Raw genomic sequence first — 19795 nt, forward strand, 5'->3', positions numbered from 1 at the left:
TTTCAATTTGCCAAGCACCATTTGCACTGCAACAGCATTTGAATATGAATCGCTATTTAAGCTTTATGGCCACCTTTTTATTTTTTTTTTTGGCCAAATTTTATGGTCAATTTCTTTTCTAAATTTATATATGGAATTTAATTTGTATCTACAGAATTCCGTGCACACATACTCGTACTGAAGCAGAACACCAATTTTTGCGCATCTCTTTCTAACGCATGTTTTCTCATTAAAATTCAATTCGTCCCACTGTATGTATATCTTTTTACCCACAATTTAGCACAAAAATAAATTGGAACAAACTTCATATGCTTAGTTAGTTACCAAAAGCATTAAAATGTAAATGCATATAAGCAACCATTTAGCATTTATAAGAAAAACAACTTTTGCGTGATGAACGATTTTGTTTGATTTCGTTTATTCCAACATATTTATTTTATTGGTATTATTGTTTCAAGTATTACACAATATTGATGCCTTTTCTCTTACGTTTTCATTAATTTATAATTATTATTATTGTTATAACTAAATATCGATCACATTTCCTTTCAGAACGTCTCTCATTCTCATCGTTTTATTCCCTGTTCACTTTTTGTTGCAGAACGTTGCAAACTTCTGCATACACTTCCCATCGTCCTAACTAATTTGCAATAATAAATATCGTTTTTTCGCGCGTTAATTATTGCTTTTCTTTCTCATTCGCACGGGGGCTTTGGGGAAATAGAAAAGGGACAATGAGAAAAGTAATATTTAAAAAAAAACACACACAAAATCGAAACCCAGACTTGCAAAAATCAAATCTGCGCTAATACTACATAATTGGTTGATACGTGTAAATTAAGGAATTAAGTAGGTTCTATTTAAGACTATATTTTGCAATTATTTTTTGGCTGCTTAAGGTAAACCAGAGCGAAAGAATCAAGAACCGAAGTGGGAGAAAACAATTTGCGTGGCGTAAATGTTCTTTTAGTTATTCTTCGTCTTCTTTTTTCTCCCTATACAATGTATATATTTTTTTTAAATGTGTATAATATTGTCCTAAAAGCCTTAAAAAATATTACGCAGCAGGCCATGCACATCGTATACATGCCTATATATAGCCTGCATTTATACCATAATCGCACAAAAATTTATCGGTAGAGCAAAAGGAACACAAGCAAAAGCCATGTGAAGAAGGACACAATGTAAAAGGATATCATCTCTCTCGATGCCTCTCGCCTCGAACATTCGACATGCATTATTAGAAGTTAGTTCGCTTTGTTTATATTGGTTTCCGTTTTCTTTATCGTTTTCGTTTCCGTTTCCGTTTTCGTTTGGTGTTGGGAGGTTTCTCTCTTTTTTTTTTTTTTTGGGAACTGGAGGCTATACATACGTACAATTTCTATTTTTCTATATATTTCTTTTAGGTACATAACAGTTCTTTCTTTATATTGTGTGGTTGTGTTTGCGGTGTGTGGCTGCCTTGTTGTTGATTATCGTTCTATATTCTCCATTCTCCCAATCTCGTTTCGTTGGCTACTCTAGTTGGGTGCATTGAGGGTCTGCATTCCGGATCCATACTGCATGCCCACCGACATGGTGAAGAGCCAGGCAACCGCCAGCAAACTGCTTCCGAGCAGATCACCCAAGGCCGTTAGATAGGGTATGGCCGAGTTATCCGGATCGATCTTCCACTTCCACATCGCGTGCACAATAATGTGAGCGATGTACAGCAGCAGCATCACCTGAAAAATCGCAGCACATTAGCAATTGTGTTTTGGTTTGGGTGTTTTAAGTTACAAAAGTAATTGTACAATTTGTCAATAGTTTGTGTTTGCGGTGAATTATGAAATATAGTTCCCACTTTTTGTGGTTATACCATTTATTATTAAGAACCTATTGAATTTAATTAAATTAAGCAACTTCGGATTTTGCAGGAATTTAAGAAACTTTTCTACTGTTTGTTACTCCGAAACTCACCTGCACTAAACTGGCGGTCAAGTAGGACAACACAAACACCCAGGTGACCGTCGAGGTGCTGTAGTTGATATAGTCAGCCGCAAAGATGAACAGAATATTGCCGGGGATGGACATGGCAATAAGTATCCTCGCTGTCTTCGCATAGGGAACTGTTTTACAAATAAAAAAAACCTCGGATTAACAACCAATTCATTTGTGAAGTTCAATGAAAAAGTACCTCCTTTGAAGAGCGCCCGCCAGGGCCACTCGAATATCTGCGTGTGCGGTGGTATAATCCCGATAATTGAGCTCTGGTGCAGCATTGTGGATATCTTGCTGGCCTGCACCGACACCAGATTGCCACCAATTCCGTTGATGATCGGTTGGAACACCACGAACCCATTAAACACCTCGACGGCGGCATCCAACACAAGGCCACCCAGACTGCAATGAGATGACAGATCAGTAATCAGTAATCAGTAATAAGTAATCAGTAATCAGTTGAAGAAACAAATCAGGCATCTAAGTTAATGAGACAATAATAAAGATAATCTCTTGCAGTATAAAAAGAATAAGAATATTTTCTATTGTACATTGTAAGTATTAAATACGACTTCCCTCATATGTTTCACTAGATTCAACTTGAGTGCAATCAAGTGTGTGTGTCTCTTGAAGTTCTGTCCCAGCGAATCCCCAAGTCATCGCGAATAATTAAGCCCGGTTATTCAGATCCTACTGCTGATTCTAATTATAAGCGCGCTTGACCCGCCGCCAAACTAAAGTCTCGGACATCCACCCGTGCGAATGTTTCCCATGGTCTTGGTTCTTGGCTACTTATTCCCCAGATTTGTACACAAAAAAACCGTTCAGATAGAATCTCCTGGACATGATTTGGCACAAAATAGCACGGGCTGATATCTATCTAAATATAGCGGGCAACTTAACGTTTCATTTCTGCTTATCATGGCCCCAATTTTCAGGTTTTTTTTGTTTTTATTGCGACTCAAGAGTCCATCATGGGATTGGATCCGATTGAATGGATTGCCGAATGCGCAGTTCTACTTACCCACTTATGCAGAGGGCTGAGAGGACGGGAACCCATCCGCTTTTTAGCACCGGTCGCGTGTACTCGTTCCGCAGCACGATCATCACCCACATGGGCAGCAGCACCAAATAGCAGGTGACCACGATGAACGTGATCCACAGGTGCGTTTCTATTGGGGAAAACATGATTCCATTTAGTAATTTATAAACAGAAATTAAAAAGTAAGTCAGACTTACTGATATGATCGTACAGCAGCGAGGCGATAAAGGAGAGCAAACTGATGGACACCACGTCGCCAATGGAGGCGGCCAGGGGCGTGGCCAGGTTGTCCGGATTGAGGCGATACTTCTGCGAGAAGAGGATCACAGCCACCAGAACAAAGTCTGAAGAAGAAGAAGAAGAGAAGTCATTAGTGAGTGGGGAATATTTTTTTTTTAGGAAATAGGAGAAATCCTACCCAGCACAAAGCACGACGAGGTGGCCGTGAACATGGCCGAGGCAGTCAGCAGCATCATGTTCTCGAAGTAGAACTCCCCAGTCATCGCCGCACCGACGCTCACCGCGAACATGGCCACCAGGAAGGAGGCCACCGTCGCCTGGACCTGAACGAGTGCTATGTTCCCCACTATCATCCGGATCACGCCCTGCCGACTGGTCATGTTGCCCAGGTTCACTTGCGTGGACAGCCGCGAGGCCAGGCACATGTCCAGGTTGCCCTTCAGTCCCAAAAGCGCCGGCACCAGGATGAACAGCTCGCTCACATTCTTGAAGACATACCATTTCTAAAGGAGAACGGTGAATAAGTAAATGAGTTAAATTTTATATTAAATATTTTAATTACCTATATTAAACCCTTTGCTTATCGTTACATATAAGACTTTATTTTCGATACTATCATAGCTAATTACAATTTAAAATAAACCTTTAAATAATAATAAATATTTATTTAAAAGCGAACAATACTGAATTCTTTTTTAATTTTTTACTTTGTGCCAATAACTTTATCTATTACATTATCTTAAATAAACTATAGAAGCCGCAAAGTAATCCTGCCGTAATTAGATTATTTATTTAAAAAATAACAGACCTTCTTTGTCAAACTATTATTCAATGCGTACGTAAATACGCTTTGATTAATTAACACTGTGTCAACGGGTTTATTGATTTCTGCTGTAAATAAACACCTTTCCTCGGAGTGCATCGAATATATAACATTACCCAGTCGCATCTGCATTTACAACCCCGTATAAATCGCCTTAATCCAGCCTCCCTTTTATTAAACCAACATTTTCAGCTCAATTCGGGCATTGGCCGCCTGTAACTGGCTGTGGCTCCAGTTTGGCCCAGAACTTTTACCATCAATTAGCGTGCAAATTAAACATTTACTATCTAACACATTTGTACACTATATATATACTATATACATATATACATACGAGTATTTCGCAGCCATAAATAACATTCTAAAAGGAATTGTGCCAATTCATCAGGTACACAATGGGGGAAGGTTTAAAAATAACATTAGCTCCGTCTGCTTTTTATTTGATTGAGTAAGTGGCTCTTAAAGTCTTCAATCTCAAACAGATCGATTATAGAAAGCGTACTCATCTAAGCACCTGATTTCTAAATTTATTATGTGTTATTGCAAAGGATTATTTATGGAACTGAGCCATAAAGATTCGTTATCTTGTTATCTGCATAATTGCAATGATTTATTGAACCTTTCGAAATGTGAATGTGACATATGTTTATGAAAAAGAGTTTAGCGCGTCAAAGTATCTAATAAATTGGGTCGATTAGGCGCTCATTTGTTAAATTATTTTCGATTAGCCTCCAGATTTGCTAGCCCTTCGCAACGTGGAAATTTTCCCACACGAAATGATAAACGAAGTGAAAAAGTGCAATTAGCTATTTTGTAATTTTCTTTGTGCCTGACTTAGTGTAAATATTTTTTTTTAATAGCCCAACCCCTTGAGCTCTGGCAATCACAAATTTTTACAATTTAATTTGATGCAATTGAGTCTGTCATTTCTGTTTGACTTTTGTTAGGCTCATTGCACCTCAGACACCTACAAAGTCAACTGAAGTTAGATAAACCCCCTTAGACGAAATCATTTTAATAAACGCGTATCGTTCCAATTATTTACATTTGCATTTACCCTTTTAATTTCTATTAAAACTAATTGATTAATTATTTCCATCTGATCTGGATCTTTATAGGTTTGGGAATACCTATCTCAACCAACATAAAACGTTTTCATTGCTTCCATTTTTACTTACATTAAATTCTGTTTTTATTTTAAGAATATACTCTAACAAAGTTTTTTTTTAAATTTTTGAATTTTTTACATTTTCAAAACTATAAGGAAATAGTCACTTAAAGTACAAATTCCTTTGAACAAAATAAAATATTAAAATTTAATTTTATTAAATTTAATTATTTGAATCTACAGCTTTATAGGAATATATACAAGTCTATTTATTAACCAATAATATTTATAATAATTTTATTATTATTTTTCAATAACTGTTTTTTTCGTGGTTACTAGACTTGAATATAAACAACAATACTGATTGTATTTTCTTTTGCCACACATTTTTAATAATGTAACCAATAAATATTAAGATCATAATTATTTTTAAGCAATAAACTCACCTCAACGCGTCCCAGGACAATTCCAGCTCCGATAGTTCCAATGCCGGCGAGGAAGAAGGGGATCGAGACCTGCAGGAGGATGGTTGTCCACTTCTCCTGCTTAATGCCGGGTCGATTGAGCGCCAGCTTCTCCTCGGAGCTGCCATTAATGCCCGCGATGCTGGAGGCATCCGCTGCCACGAGGGCTCCCGATCCGATGCCGCCATTGCCACTACCGCCGCCGCCCGCTCCTCCTCCTCCGCCGCCGCCGCTCGCCGCTCCAGGATCCGGTTCGGAGGATGCTATGGACGTCGTGATGATTGAGCTTAGTGAACCGGTAGTCGAATGTGGTAGGCCCGACAATTTCTCATTGTCGGGATCTGGGATTTGGTTTTTTTTTTTTGTAATGGGAAGAAACGAAAGAAAAGGGATTGCAAGATGCGGGTTAGTTTGGGATCCGGATAAGGTGCCGGATAAGGTGCTCGGGTCTCTCTCTCATACTTTGGTAACTAAATCTATATGCATATATCGTATGTAAGTTTGTGGTGCATGCATTAGCCTAAAAAAGTGCTGGAGTGTGCGTGTGTGGCATGCAGCTAAATTTAGCGGCATTATGCAATTAGCAGGCAATTAATTAACATCGCTATAAATTAAACATATACATATATGCATGTGTCTCTGATTTTCTGTGTTGTATTCATTTCAGTCGTATTTTTCGGCAGTCTCCAGGCGGAGTATTCTTCAAGCAAAACAAAACGAAAAAAAATATATGAATGTAAAAAACTCGTTTTAATAAAATTCTCGTATATTTATTTGCGTTTTCGGTTTCTGTGTCGACTCGTAGCCAAGTTCATAAACCACGAATCGTTCGTCCATAAACAAATTCGCGAGCCGCCGAGACAACGACAATTAAACATCACAAAAATAACAATTAAGAATGTCATAATCCAAGTCGAGTGGGTAGAGACGATTGCCTACCCTTTCATTGTTTTATCAGTGAGTGAAATTAAAAATTAAAGCCATAGTAAAATGTAGACTGAATTAATTATGGGAGTTCTATGGTTTCTACATAATACATTTTGTAGGTTAAGCTACTTTTTATATTTAAAATTCAGTAAGCTTTGCTAATTCAAGAATAAATTGTAATGGTATCATTTTGCAGCAAATTATAGTTTATATTAAAGACTTTTAAAAAGTAAGGTAAAATGTTGTCTGGGATTTTGTATATTATTTTTGTATGAATATTGAAATATGTTGTTTACCATATTTAAGTCTTTGATTTCTAGTTCTTTATGGTAAATTTTGAAGGAGCTCCTCCAGATTTCAAGGTTTTAAATCTAAGACAAAACAGGTTGGTATAAACCAATAACTTCATCATCAAGTTCATCGTGTAACAGTAATTTTTAAGAAACCCCATATACCCCAACAAAATCGAGACTAAAGTTCACGACGATTAGGAGGCAGTAGCTTGGGTTCGAGATGAACCCGAGGTGAGGCGGAGCATGCATGATAATTAGTAAACATTCTGTGTGTTTAACCGCAAATAGTCGAGACATTCGCAAGCCAGGGCGATTATTGCTCGGGATTAGTGTAATATAAAAGGAGTATAAAGAGTATGCATATATGGATACCAAGGCAAATATGTTGTAAAATGAAAAGGTAGACGAGTCTGGGCGCTTAAATGTAAATGTTTGCATATCAAGAGTAAATACAAAAGATAGTTAAGATATAATATCAGCGACAGAGCGAGAGATTGAGAGATTGAGAGAGAGAGAAGGAGCGAAAAAAAATTAAGGAAAGAATCAACGATATATGGTGTTTCTTCAGTGTTTAGTGTGACCAAAACCTCATTATTCCTTGAAAAGACCTATCTACACGAGAGCCGAGCGTTGTTGCCTCTGCTTGGCGTTGTTGTGGAACTTGTTGTTTGTTTGTTTGTTGTTCAATTTTGATCGCATCGAGGGGGGTTTTTATACTTTCACTCACCGTTTCCATTGAAAATGGTAAACAATCTGTATTTATCATCCGGTGCCACATCTAGCGGTGTTGTTGTTGTCAGTGTGGACAACTGTTGTTGGTATATTGGTGGTGTGGCATATGCAGATGGTGGCGTTGTTGATGCTGTGTTGTTGTTGTTATTGTTGTTGTTGTTGTTATTATTATTTGTATTATTGTTGTTATTGTTGTTGAAGAGGCCAATGTTAATGGTGGTGGGCGGGGGTTCATCGCCAGCATTATCGCTGATCGCTTGCGGATTAACGTATCCCGATAAACGACGCACATTCAATGGCGTCAGGCGGTGTTTCAGCTCATTTTGTGTGGATTTTGTGGATGGTGTTGGTGTGGATGGTGTTGATCCTCTTGTTGTGAATGGTGTGTCTGTGGATGCTGCTGGCTGGCTGGGATTGTGCGGCAAGTTTGTCTGATCGTTGGGCAGCGACATTTTAGCATTGGTTTGGCGTGTGTGTGGACGTCGTGTCGTGTGTGGTGGTCTTTACGTGTCGGTGTAGAGCAGCCCCAAACGGTTGGCGTGCATGCGAGTGTCTGTTCGTGTGCGGAGGCCTATTCTCAAGCGAGTATTCGCAACTGAAACTCATCGACTAAACTATGTTTGAACTAAATCCTGAGTGTCTAAGCTTTGAAACTATTTATTTAATTTAAAACAACGGAAAATAAACGGATAACACAAATCATAAACTGTGCTCTAATAAATATTGTTTTTTTTTTTTTAAGGTTTACTTGTCTATGGGCTTTGCATACTTTTTGTTTTGGTTTTTTTCTTTTGTTTTTTAACCTATCGCTAAACACAAAAAAGATATCACAAAATTGTTTTATTTTAGATAAATAAGTTAATAAGTTAAGAATTATGGAAAGTGCATTGATTGCTTTTCAGTATTACGTAGGCCTACGTTTTGTTTTCTTTTTAATTTAAGAATGTATGAAAAGTATAAATCGGAACAAGAATTGAAAGAATCCGGAGAATCGTTTGGTTTACATTGTATTGAAAATATGGGGAATGTTGGGGCGCCGTGTGTGTGTCGCAGGATGTGTGCGTCGTAATGTCCGTAGTTTCTGGGGGCCAGGATGTTCTGGGTTAAGTGAGAGGTAGTAGGTAAGTAGGTAGTTGGGTAGTAGGTAGAAGGACTGAGGCTGAGGTTGAGAGGTTGAGCTTAGTCACCGGACCGTTGATATGGCTGCAAGGCAACAACAACAACGCATTTGGTTTATTTCTTGTTTAACGTATTCATTAAAAATTCGGTTGAATAAAATACTACAGATTGGCTGGAACGTGGAATCATTGGAAATCAAGAAAAGCAACAAAAGATCGGGTCACAAATCTACAAAAGCAACAATAGTCAGTTTTAGTTTTTAACTAGTTTGAACTGGAACTCTTATTGAGATTCAGTGAGTTCTGGTGGGCTTTTGGCTAATAAAGAATATATCTTATAAATTTTTACTAAGGATTCAGATATTAACAACTTTTTGTAATTCGCGTATAATTAATATTACAATTGATTTTTAAATGATCTGATAAAAGTTTATATTCAGAACATAGATATAGAAATGTTTTTTATTACTTGTAGGAAAACGGTTTACATTCAATTTTTTTATTGTATGTAAATAATTAAAGTTTAATTGAATTTATTTTCAATGGCTATTGATTTTCTCAATTCATTACCTATTTCTTTATTTTCAGAGAGTAACTGACCGGCCCAAACAATTTACTTGCGACTTCCGCGAGGCCGAGGAACTGAGAGACCCTGACCAAGTTGTTGAACATTTTTTTTTTTTTTTGGTTTTTGGTGGACCTGTTTAATAACAATTTCAGAGATCGTCTTTTTGTGTGTCTATGTTTGCCCGAATGAAATGATTTGGAGAGAAGGGAACGGCAAAGTTAACCAGTTTGTTTGCACCCCAATATAAATAGCAAGTTATTAAATCCTTTTAGCTTTAATATTTCGTAGTTTCCCTGCAGAGCCTTAATAGCTCATTTTCTAATTTTAAGAGACTTTATTGAATCTATAGACTTTTCACAATATCTCCATCGTCACACTCACACCTGTCGGCGATAAGATTTTAATTTAGCTTATTTGCCAACGCGTTGACAACAGTTGGACACAATAAATTGCATCCACTTGGCTTTGACAACTGGAAACAGTATAAAAAACCGGTGACAGGGATGATTGAGAATCGATTTTATATCAAAAGGGGTCCACTTGAGACAGCATGGGTTTTTCGCGATTTTTTTAGTGGGTTCTTATCCCCGTAAATTAAAAGCCTTGCGCTCGATAATTTAATATAGCGTCACAAATCAGACCCACGCGTCGGCTACGTAATATAAGTATATAAATCCAGTTATTCTGTTATTATTTTTATCTGGGTGCACTTGAAAATGTCGCCACAAGCCGCTAAGAAAAAACCAAGCCGTTGCTTACATCAATATAGATCAACCCATTATGAAACATTATCAATCAGTGAAACAAAATAAGAAACAGTTTTCAACTGAAGTACATAGGTATGTATAAAACACCAATTTATGGAATGTTGCCGAGGGAAGCACACGCCCATTGATAAGCTCCCTGGTTTTTCCTTACAACAAACGCAATAAATTCAGAGTAGTGGCTAAAATAGTCGCTGACTAACTCAGTTCCGATTGCAAAAAGCCACAATACCTGTTATTAGGAAAAAGGTTCCCAAACCAATCTTATCGGTTATTGGTCGATTTCGATTGCCTCCGATTAGTAGGAAATTGGTGGAGAGGCGTCGTAGAGCAAGACTCACTATATCAATCCATAAACAATGCAACGATGGACGGAAGATTTCCTGCACAACGCAGAAACACTTGTCAACAGATAATGGGAATGCATATAATGGCAGCGAAAACATTCCGTATCAATGGTAAATTCAATATTTGAACTGTCAATTTATTTGCCATCTTCTTGTCAGGCGCTAAGCGCAAAGCGTTAAGCTTCTTTCTCTGTGCTAAGCGTTTGTTAACACCCTCTGATTCACTTCTGCTTGTTCTGGTCTATGGAAAATTTATGGTTTTCTTTCAAACGAACTAGTAAACTTATATATTTCTATTTTAAAGGAATTTCAATCATCAAAACGAATAGCTATTTGTTGTAATCCAACCAATATCTAAAAGCATTTTCAAAGTATCCCTAACCCACAAACGGCAGCCAAACACGGAACCTCTTAGAGTCAGACATAAGTTATATATTACATGTCTGATAGGCTTATCAAACTAAAGCCAATCAACTATCCGAACAGCTAAAGAAAAAAATAAACGAACGGTGAAGAGAAATGAAAAATTCAATTGCATTACGTATACGCGGCGTGCCCAGAAACAGCCAGTACTCATAATTACTGGTTGGTTGTTTTGGGTTTCTATTTTTGTACGCAAAACAGTTAAGACTGCTGATATATGTTTTACAATAATAAAGAAAATATCGCCAGCTTGTTATTGTTTTTCCCTTTTATATGTATAGTGAACAACATAAAAATAAGGCAAATATTTAATGATTTCCTCATAACTAGTGTTTTATATTCAAATATGTTCAAGAAGGAAAAGCCGAGAAACAACTGCTATTCGCGTTACATTTACGCAGCTTTTTTCAGGCAAACCCAATTTCGTTTTACGCTTTTCAAGTTCAAAGTCAAGCGAAACACGTGGGTGCATTTGGGGACTACATTGAAATTCATTTCTTTTCGCTACTCTTCGCATGCGGAACTCGTATCGCAATTATACTATATTATAATTTAGCCAACGGATCGGGTCGGCATATAAATGCACCTTGATTAGTGGATCAGCCGCTGTCACAATCAATAGAATTTGCCGCCCTTAAGTTATTTTTTTTGAACATTTTCTTATCGTTGTCGAGGAGTTGCCAATTGATTTTCAATGGTTATTGTTTTACGACTCAATCGTTTAAATGCCAAAAGTTACATTTCACTCTTCTTTCTGTTTTCGGTATATGTACGTTTTATTTTTTCCCTTTTTGTTTTAAGTTGGCAGACGATTTGTCTGCAAAATTCCAGTTGGTTGTGGAAATTTACGAAACGGCAAGATCAGGTTTTTTTGGGAACCAGTTCCACATGTGCAATGGCTACACTGAACTAGTTCCAATTTTAATATTTATTTTAACCAATTTATTTGCATTTTTCAAAATCTTAAGGAGGGAGTTAATAAAATACTAAAAAAATAAAATAAAATAAAAACAAGTTTAGAATTTGAATGGTGAAAACATATTCGAGCTGTCATAGAAGTCGAACTATTTTAAATTTAAAATTAACAAAAATAAATAAAAAGTAAAAATGAATGAAAAATGGTTTTTATACGTTTTTAAAACCTTTTTTTTAATGGAAGGTTTTTTTTAACAAATAACTGCTTTAAACTATGGTGCACAACGAATTTTCTTAAGTAAGGCCAATTCCCTCAACATAAAGTTTAACATACATATTTTATGGCCAAATATAAAGAGATTTCAACCTATCTTGGGCACTAAAAAATATTAAGAATAGTATTCAGACAATAATCCCAGAACCCACAACATACTTTACGACCAAGCGCCCCATTATAAAATATCATTATCTAAGGGTTCCGCATGGAGATCGCGTATCAAAGGATGGCAATGGTTTCGCCGAAAATAAACAGTTAATAAACCAAGCAATCTTCGCTGGTCAAGATCCCAAGGTTAAAGTGACAAGTCTAAGCCAAAAACTGATAATAAATCAATTTACTGGCATATAATTACTTATTTTTTTTTCTAATTCTGCACAGCGGTGATTAGATTGCAGGAAAAAGATTAATGATATACTATATAACAACACAAAAAAAGACGAGATTTGGCGAGATTTCTATGATGGAGATACAAATGTCCAAGTGGTCATCATATGGCGCACATTTAACCCAAGAATGCCCACAGTCATTGTCGGCGTTAATTAGCAAAACGTGCGCTAAATATTAAATGTGCGATGATGTCCCGGGCTAATTTCTATTAAGTGCGCTTAAAAAGTAGCTTTGCACTTCTCGGGCAGATATATAATGTAAGGATATATACACGAGCATATGTTGTATGAATAAACTGTTCCCAGGGTTCATTAAAAGCGATTTTGCATCAGTTTTAATTTGCCCTCCTGTGCTAAGTACTTTTGTACTAGGAAATGCATTTTAAATTGGTTTAAATACTCTGTATTTAAAAAGTTACAGGGTGTATGGATTTTGGATTCTACACAATTTAAATCTAAATCAACTAAAAGTTTTGCAAGAAATATCCGTAGTATTTCTTTATTACTCTTCATTAAACAAGAAGTTTCAACAGATCTTCAACCTCAAATTAAAAAACAAAAAAAAAAAAATAACCATAAAAAATCATACAATTGCATGTGGATATGCAATTTTATGATTTTTTACGGTTATTTTTTTTCTTCCTCTTCATCTTTCAATAACACCGCACAGAAAATCCATTTAAATGCCAACTAGCCGGCATTTAGCATTCGAAAACCCAAACGCAATCGTATGGGATTTGACTATTTATGATACATTTCTCACGCTGCAGCGGCAAAAACGTGCGACCCACTGGTCGGCTACGTAATATAAAAATGTTATTAATCCACAATAAAAAAATATATGAATAAGTATGCAAATTGTTCACGTGAACACCAAGTTGGGCTCATCTCCCCGCCTCATTTGCATGCGATGTAAACGAACTTTGGGCAAAAGAAAAAAACTAAAAGCAAAAGAAAAAGAAACAATCGCATTCGAGATTGAAACGCTTTTCATTTCACTTTACAGAGAATCATTTTCTGGGACTTGGCAACAGATAAAAACTAAATAAACAAGTCTTTCATATGGGATTCGCGCTTTTTTGTCTCGGTTTTATGGCTTTTATTTTGTTTTATTGTTGCGTATGACGCAGGTGAAATCGAATTCGATTCTGAACACAATCATTTTTGGTTAATGAATTGCCTTGTCAGCCCTAGAGACCCAAAAAACAAAAATAATAAAACACTGTATACTCATTTACCTGACGAAATGAGCGAAACAAACAAATTGTTTGGCCGTAAATTCGAATAACAAAATTATTCACACAAGTAACCAGCTAACCGGCTTGGCTTATACCATATATTAATAAATCTTCCTAAGGTGTAAAGTGTAACGAAATGATATCGAAAAACTGGAACTCGAACCAAAATTGAAACTGTTTTAAATGTCATTCAACTTGCCATTAATGCGTGAATTAAAAACAGCATTTGAGATCAGAGGAGAATTTAAACAACAGGTGCCTGAACGAAATATATTGTTATTTTCGAATCTAACTCGTGGGAAGATTGCTGATTTCCTATTTGTTTCTTTTCGAACTAGTGTATTTATTTCTTGAGTCTCTTTGTTTGAATGCTGGTTGGTTTAGTTAAATTAAGGTATGAGTAATCTTGTACTGATTTAAAATAATTTATTGATTCACTGTGTTGACGAATTCCCAAACAACAATTACTCGCGAATTCCGAGATTCCACACAGTTGTTTTGTACTGAATTGATCTATTTAATTGATTGATTCCGTAGTCATTACGATTTTGGATTAAATAACTTTTATAACAGACTAAAAAAATAACAGTCACTCTGTACTTTATCCAATATGTTTGGAAAGCAATAAACAAAATAACAATCTCTTTAATGTTACAGGTACAATTTAACTTGAATAATAATGTTTATTTAAAGGCGTAAAAAATTTATAAAATTCTTCCGCTTTGGGGAACACACATTTTTGGGGTTTCCCCGCCCCGAAAATTCAGACCTGATCGACCTTGCCCACCCAGTTACCCAGTTTGCAATCTGCAGCCGTCTTAGTTAGCTAAACAAAAGCAAGTGAATGGCAATAGCCCACTGGCTTACTAGAAATCAGATTGAAGCCCGAGCAAAGCTCATTAACTACACGCAGCAGTTGGTCACTATATCTTTATATAATACACATGCCGGAAAATTGGGGAAGTCAGTCGGCTTTTGTAGATTCTCAAAAGGGAGAAATCCAATCAAAGCGAATTTAAACGGCTTCGTTTAATCATTTCAAACCAAAACCCTAGACGTGGAGACATTGAGCCCCCCGCCAAAGCATAAAATCCAATTCGAAAAGCCAACTTAAAATGCAATTTGGCCGTGAAAACGAAATACCAGCAAACATAAATTAATTATTATTGTTAATAATATTTTTTCTTTTGTTTTGGTTTTCTTCTTTGTATTAACTATGCATAAATTCAAAGCTTTTCAGCCTTTCGATTCAATTTGTTTCGACTTTGTAAAGCTTATTTTTTTTTTGTCAGTTAAGGTTGCTCTTTATATACGTGGTTATACTATTTATAGTATTTTAATAGTTTGGTTTCGAGCCTCTGTTAGCGAACAAGAAAACGGTTTTATATTAAATTCTGAAAATTCAATTCTTATTTGATTAATGACTGCAAGTTTAGAGTTGATAAATGAAGTGAAGAATTTCTTGCGGAATTTTCTTGTATCAAATTGTGTCAAAGTCATAATTCAAATAAATTTGCTTGGGTATTTTTTAAGCTGCTTGATTTTATAATACTTAAAAAAACATATAAATAAATAGTTTAATTCAAAAACCAACAAGTTTTTGTATAAAACAGAACCGTCTTAAATTTAAATTCAAAGATCAATAGTGTGAGATGATCTGAGGATCGTTTTAAGAAAATCTAGACAAAAAGAAATCCACGCCAAGTGTAAACCATCGATCAATGACAAACGATTGGCAAAGCCCACAAAAACTAAAAAGTATTGCCAAAAACTTGTTAACCAATTCGCTTTGCGAGTGGGAGAAACGACACGAAAGACTAGAAATATGAGATCCGAACGGATTCTGCCCGCTTTCAGTACCCCAATTAACGTTAGTAATAATTTAAAAGTGCCTCAAAGATTCCTATTCCAATGATTTCCGCCTTTCAATCTTTTGCTTGGTGATTGTTCAAAATCGTGGCTTACATTATCAGCTGTATTTTCTTGAGGTTTTGTAAATTCACTGGGTTTTTTTCTTCGATTTTTTCTTTTTTTTTTCTGTTTTGGGAAACTTTTGTGTGGGCACTTTTAGCACGTGTATTTTTTAACTACTGATTGAGGTATGTTTTTTGTACTGATAATGACTTTAATTTTGTACTTTTTGTTTTGTCACAATAAAAAAATTGTTTCAAGTTTAATTGAAAACTTTATCGCGTTGGTCTTTGCAGTTTTTAAAGGTGGTTAGTTGTGTTTATTTTTTGCATAGGATTTTTTGGATGTTTTTTGATCGGAACGTGTGAGGCGAAAACGTTGTCTGCACCGTCCGCCGGGATATCGCACACTGAATGTCCAAAGACGGCAAACACTTGTTATTATAACGCGTCAAAGCGTTTCCATTTAGCGACGACTGCGACGCCGACTGCGGCAGCGACGCCGGCAGCGGGCTCATCGCTCGCGAGGAACAGAAAAAAAATAAAAAAAAAAACAAATTTAGATGACGATGCTGACGCCCGAATCTGGCCCGAATCAATAAGCCACTTGGGCCTGTCGTCGGTTTTGATAAGACTTCGATCGAGATCGGCTCTCAGAGATAGCGTCAGCGTCGGCAGAAGCAGCGACTGCGACTGCGACAGTGGCAGCGACGCTAGCGCTGGCAGAGCCGAACGATACGACAGGTGAACATTTACGCGCTCTCGAGTTTTACTGTTATCAGCCACGATCGCATATCGAGTGCATGAATGAAATTACAGCTAAAAGAAGTCTTCATAGCTTAACCGTTAGCAAAACCGAGTTATCAAAGAGTTAAGTTTGTCATATAATCAGAAGAACACTGACAAAAGAAGAATTCGTTTAAGAGAAGTCGTAATTACTAGAATATCGAGTAGAAATTATAAAGCCATTATATGTGAAACAGAAAAATTGTAAAAGAGGAATTTATTTATTAAAATAGAAATAATTTTTCAGACAAGAAATTAGCTACCAGCTCATCTTCAAAACAAATTGTATGTACCTTAAAAATGGTATAATCAAGAAGGGATACAACAACTGCCGGAAAAGCTTAAGAAATGTTAAATCTCTTCGCAGAAGATTCTCATAAATTCAAGAAAAACTAAAGGGTGCTTCCTAAATTAGGGTTTTGGGAAAATCCCCTTGTAAGGAAATGCAACTATAAAACCCCAGAGAGAAAAGATCAATCACCGGCGACGGATCACCTGCGCTCGCGGTTTAGTCGCCGCGCGAACGTTTCGCTCGTCGCGTAGACCGTTAGAATGAGAAACACCCGAAGAGGTGAGCGAACAACAGGCAACTTCGGCCGAAACTTCGTGACCGTTCGTGGCGGTTCGTGATAATTGACAGTGATTTTTGACAGTTAGTTGGCTCATTACCCGTTCATAATGTGCCGCAGGCAACAGGTCGTATGAGCGATGCGAACGCGTAATTTCCAACCGAGAATTATCCATGATTTACTATCACCACAGCCCTTTTTGCCCCTTTTTTTTAAGTATTTGCGTCAGAAATTTAAATAAACTTTTTTAAATTATTGGGGAAACCACGGCGTATGAGTGATGTCAACTTGTCTTTTTTCACAAAACGTTATCTAAGATTTACAAGTATAATAAAACTTACACTAAATGCTTACTTTATAGGTTAAGCATTTTTTTTCAAAGCAATATTAGACTTCGCAACTCTAAAATTAAAATATGAGACAAGTTGGAGAACTGATAATAAAAATACATAGTAACATTTCTAATTAGTTCAATTCATCACAAACCATCTCTATTGTTTACGTACATTATTTTAATACATTTTCGAACTTTGCTCTGTTCTGTTCATGTCAATTTTAAATATTACTTATTTCAGAATAAAAACATAATTGTTTTTAAGATTCATCAATACATTTGCTAACTCAAACAGCTAACTCCTTTTTAAACTTCTAATAATTCCCCATTCAAATCTCTTACGTCGTAAAATAGATTACTTAACTCAAAATAAGAAATGAAATGGTTAATGTGACACTGGTTGAACCAGGGGTAAGAAAAAAGCCACAAGAAAATAGGTGGCCAGCAAACATGGAAAGTGTTTTAAACTTTGGCACTCGATTGTGAAGCAAACCGTCAATTCAACATTGTTGGTTTGTTTGTGTGTGCCAAGATCCAAACGAAACGAAAAACTATGCAGCATCTGTACTTGATTTTATTTGTACTTCGTTTTATTTTATTTACTTATTAAAAGCCTTTTTATTTCATTTTTTCGATAGACAAAACTGGTTTTTCACACCCGGATGAAATGTGCGAGAGAGTCGAAGTCCAAGACCCGAAAACAAAACACCAAAAGCGTACGCCCAAACATCTGGCGTGTGGAATCTCGATTGGAAGCCGCCGCGGGGCTTTAATTAAGATTTGAATTCCGAATTGAGAATTGAATTCGCTTGGCTTTCAGGATGTTGTGAAGAGCCATATCTCAATGGATGACCGCATGAATGAACCGAAATAATGGCTTCACGTTTACAAATAGTTTTTGATTATAAGCCCTAACGTAAACATACTGTAAGGGAATATAATCACGAAGCAAAGAAGGTAACCCAATGTTTGTTTACTGTGATTGGAAGCGAATTTGCGTATTTGGGACACTAATATGTATTTAATAAAAAGCGGATACATTTGTAATACATTTTAGGAATGACTACATCCACTTTAAAATTGCTTACTTTTGTGAACTTACTTAAAGCATTGAATTAGGTCATCTGGCAAAAAAAATGGAAATGTATAACATAAGTACGCTTCCATATTAAAATGCATTAATAGGATCTAAATAAAATAAATACATACTATGAAAAATAGAATCAATTTTGTTTTGAGTCACCAAAGTGGATAAGCAATAAATTACCTTGTCGTACTTGCATGTACTTATTTTATTCTGGGATTTAAACAAAGAAGGAATTGATCAGAAAACATCCCCCATGGGGACTTCCCTCGAAAACATACCCATTATTGAATGAGACATGCAATGGTTCGCCCGACCCTCTTTTTTTTGTGGTACAGTTGCCACCTGAACTTAAACAGGGAAGTACGATATCGATCACAAGCGAACAAATAGCGGGTGAAAATAAAACAATAAAATAAATACAAACAACCTGACAAAAGATACATTTACCGCTTATCAGAGATACTACGGTTTTTCGGGGAATTCGGAGGGGAAAGAGGCAGTGGGTCATTTACATAGTTGACATCGTTGAGCTCGCTGCCTTTTTGTTTGTAATTTTTGTTGTGTTTGTCGAGCAAATTACTCGAATGGAATTGCTTGTAGTGTATCGATTGGCAATTGATGAACTGCCGTTGGGTTTTTTTGTGGGAGGAGGGCTGAAAAATGGGCGGTGGGTGGATTTTTTTTTTTTTTTTTTTTTGATCTGGGGAGAGGCGTTTGGTTCAATCAAATTGCCCAGCAGATAATTACGATCAACGGATCGCCGCTAGATTGGTCGGCAAATTGTTGACGTTTTGCTAATCTACACAGAAAATAATTTTTAAATGTTTAAAAAACTCAAATTAAAGAAACATTCTTGAAAAATTTACTAAATTACATATATTTAAGAACCAGATATCTACTTAACAAAAAAAATTTTGTTGGCTTGGTTCCAAGTTAGCTGATTTGATTTTTTTTCGTAACCTATTTTGTGAAGAAAATGTTTATGTATTAATTATATTTTTAGTCGTGTTAAATAAAATAATTTTAATTATTTTTTCATTTAGAACCACGCATTTTTTTTCGGTGTGGGTAAACCTTCAACTTGAACTAGGGATTGAGAGACCTGTTTTGAGCTGTGCACGCGATTGAAATAAAATTAGCAGCTGCAAATTGCAACATGAATTATTACGCCACGGTCCCTTGGCCTTGAACCCCATCACTCCCCGCTCTTCACTTAAATTCCTACCAATTATACAGATGTAATGAGCTTTAATTGTGTTTAAGGGAAATTGTGTTTAAGTTTGCACACCAAACTATGTATTGACAGGTGGCAGAAACAAAAGACGAATACAACAAAGTACTTGCGAAAACACACATCTGGAGATGTGTGTTTGACGTTCGACACAATCTTATCGCGAAAGATGTGCATATTAATTGCATACGAGCATTTTGCCTAACAAACGATTACTTCGCTCTGTGGTT

At 36.2% G+C, this 19795-nt stretch overlaps 1 protein-coding gene across 8 annotated transcripts in view; it reads right to left on the reverse strand.

The window, feature by feature from the left end:
* Window positions 1-394: 394 nt before the first annotated feature.
* Window positions 395-19795, reverse strand: part of LOC108102209 (solute carrier family 41 member 2) — a 28821-nt gene continuing 9420 nt past the window's right edge. For 3 of the 8 annotated variants that reach the window (XM_043207568.1, XM_043207571.1, XM_043207569.1), the window contains exons 2-9: window positions 7605-8812; window positions 5640-5998; window positions 3441-3765; window positions 3220-3366; window positions 3005-3152; window positions 2177-2382; window positions 1960-2108; window positions 395-1724 (exon numbers count right to left, since the gene is read on the reverse strand). In XM_043207568.1, the coding sequence (XP_043063503.1) occupies window positions 1521-1724; window positions 1960-2108; window positions 2177-2382; window positions 3005-3152; window positions 3220-3366; window positions 3441-3765; window positions 5640-5998; window positions 7605-8061 (1995 nt within the window). In that variant the 5' untranslated portion in view covers window positions 8062-8812 and the 3' untranslated portion in view covers window positions 395-1520. Of the gene's footprint in view, window positions 1725-1959; window positions 2109-2176; window positions 2383-3004; window positions 3153-3219; window positions 3367-3440; window positions 3766-5639; window positions 5999-7604; window positions 8813-15613; window positions 15981-19795 lie in introns of those variants that run through there. The other 5 variants (XM_043207574.1, XM_043207573.1, XM_043207572.1 and 2 more) reach the window with 4 other exon arrangements.

The sequence above is a fragment of the Drosophila ficusphila genome, unplaced genomic scaffold, assembly GCF_018152265.1.
Source record: "Drosophila ficusphila isolate 14025-0441.05 unplaced genomic scaffold, ASM1815226v1 contig_198, whole genome shotgun sequence".
NCBI lineage: Eukaryota > Metazoa > Arthropoda > Insecta > Diptera > Drosophilidae > Drosophila > Drosophila ficusphila.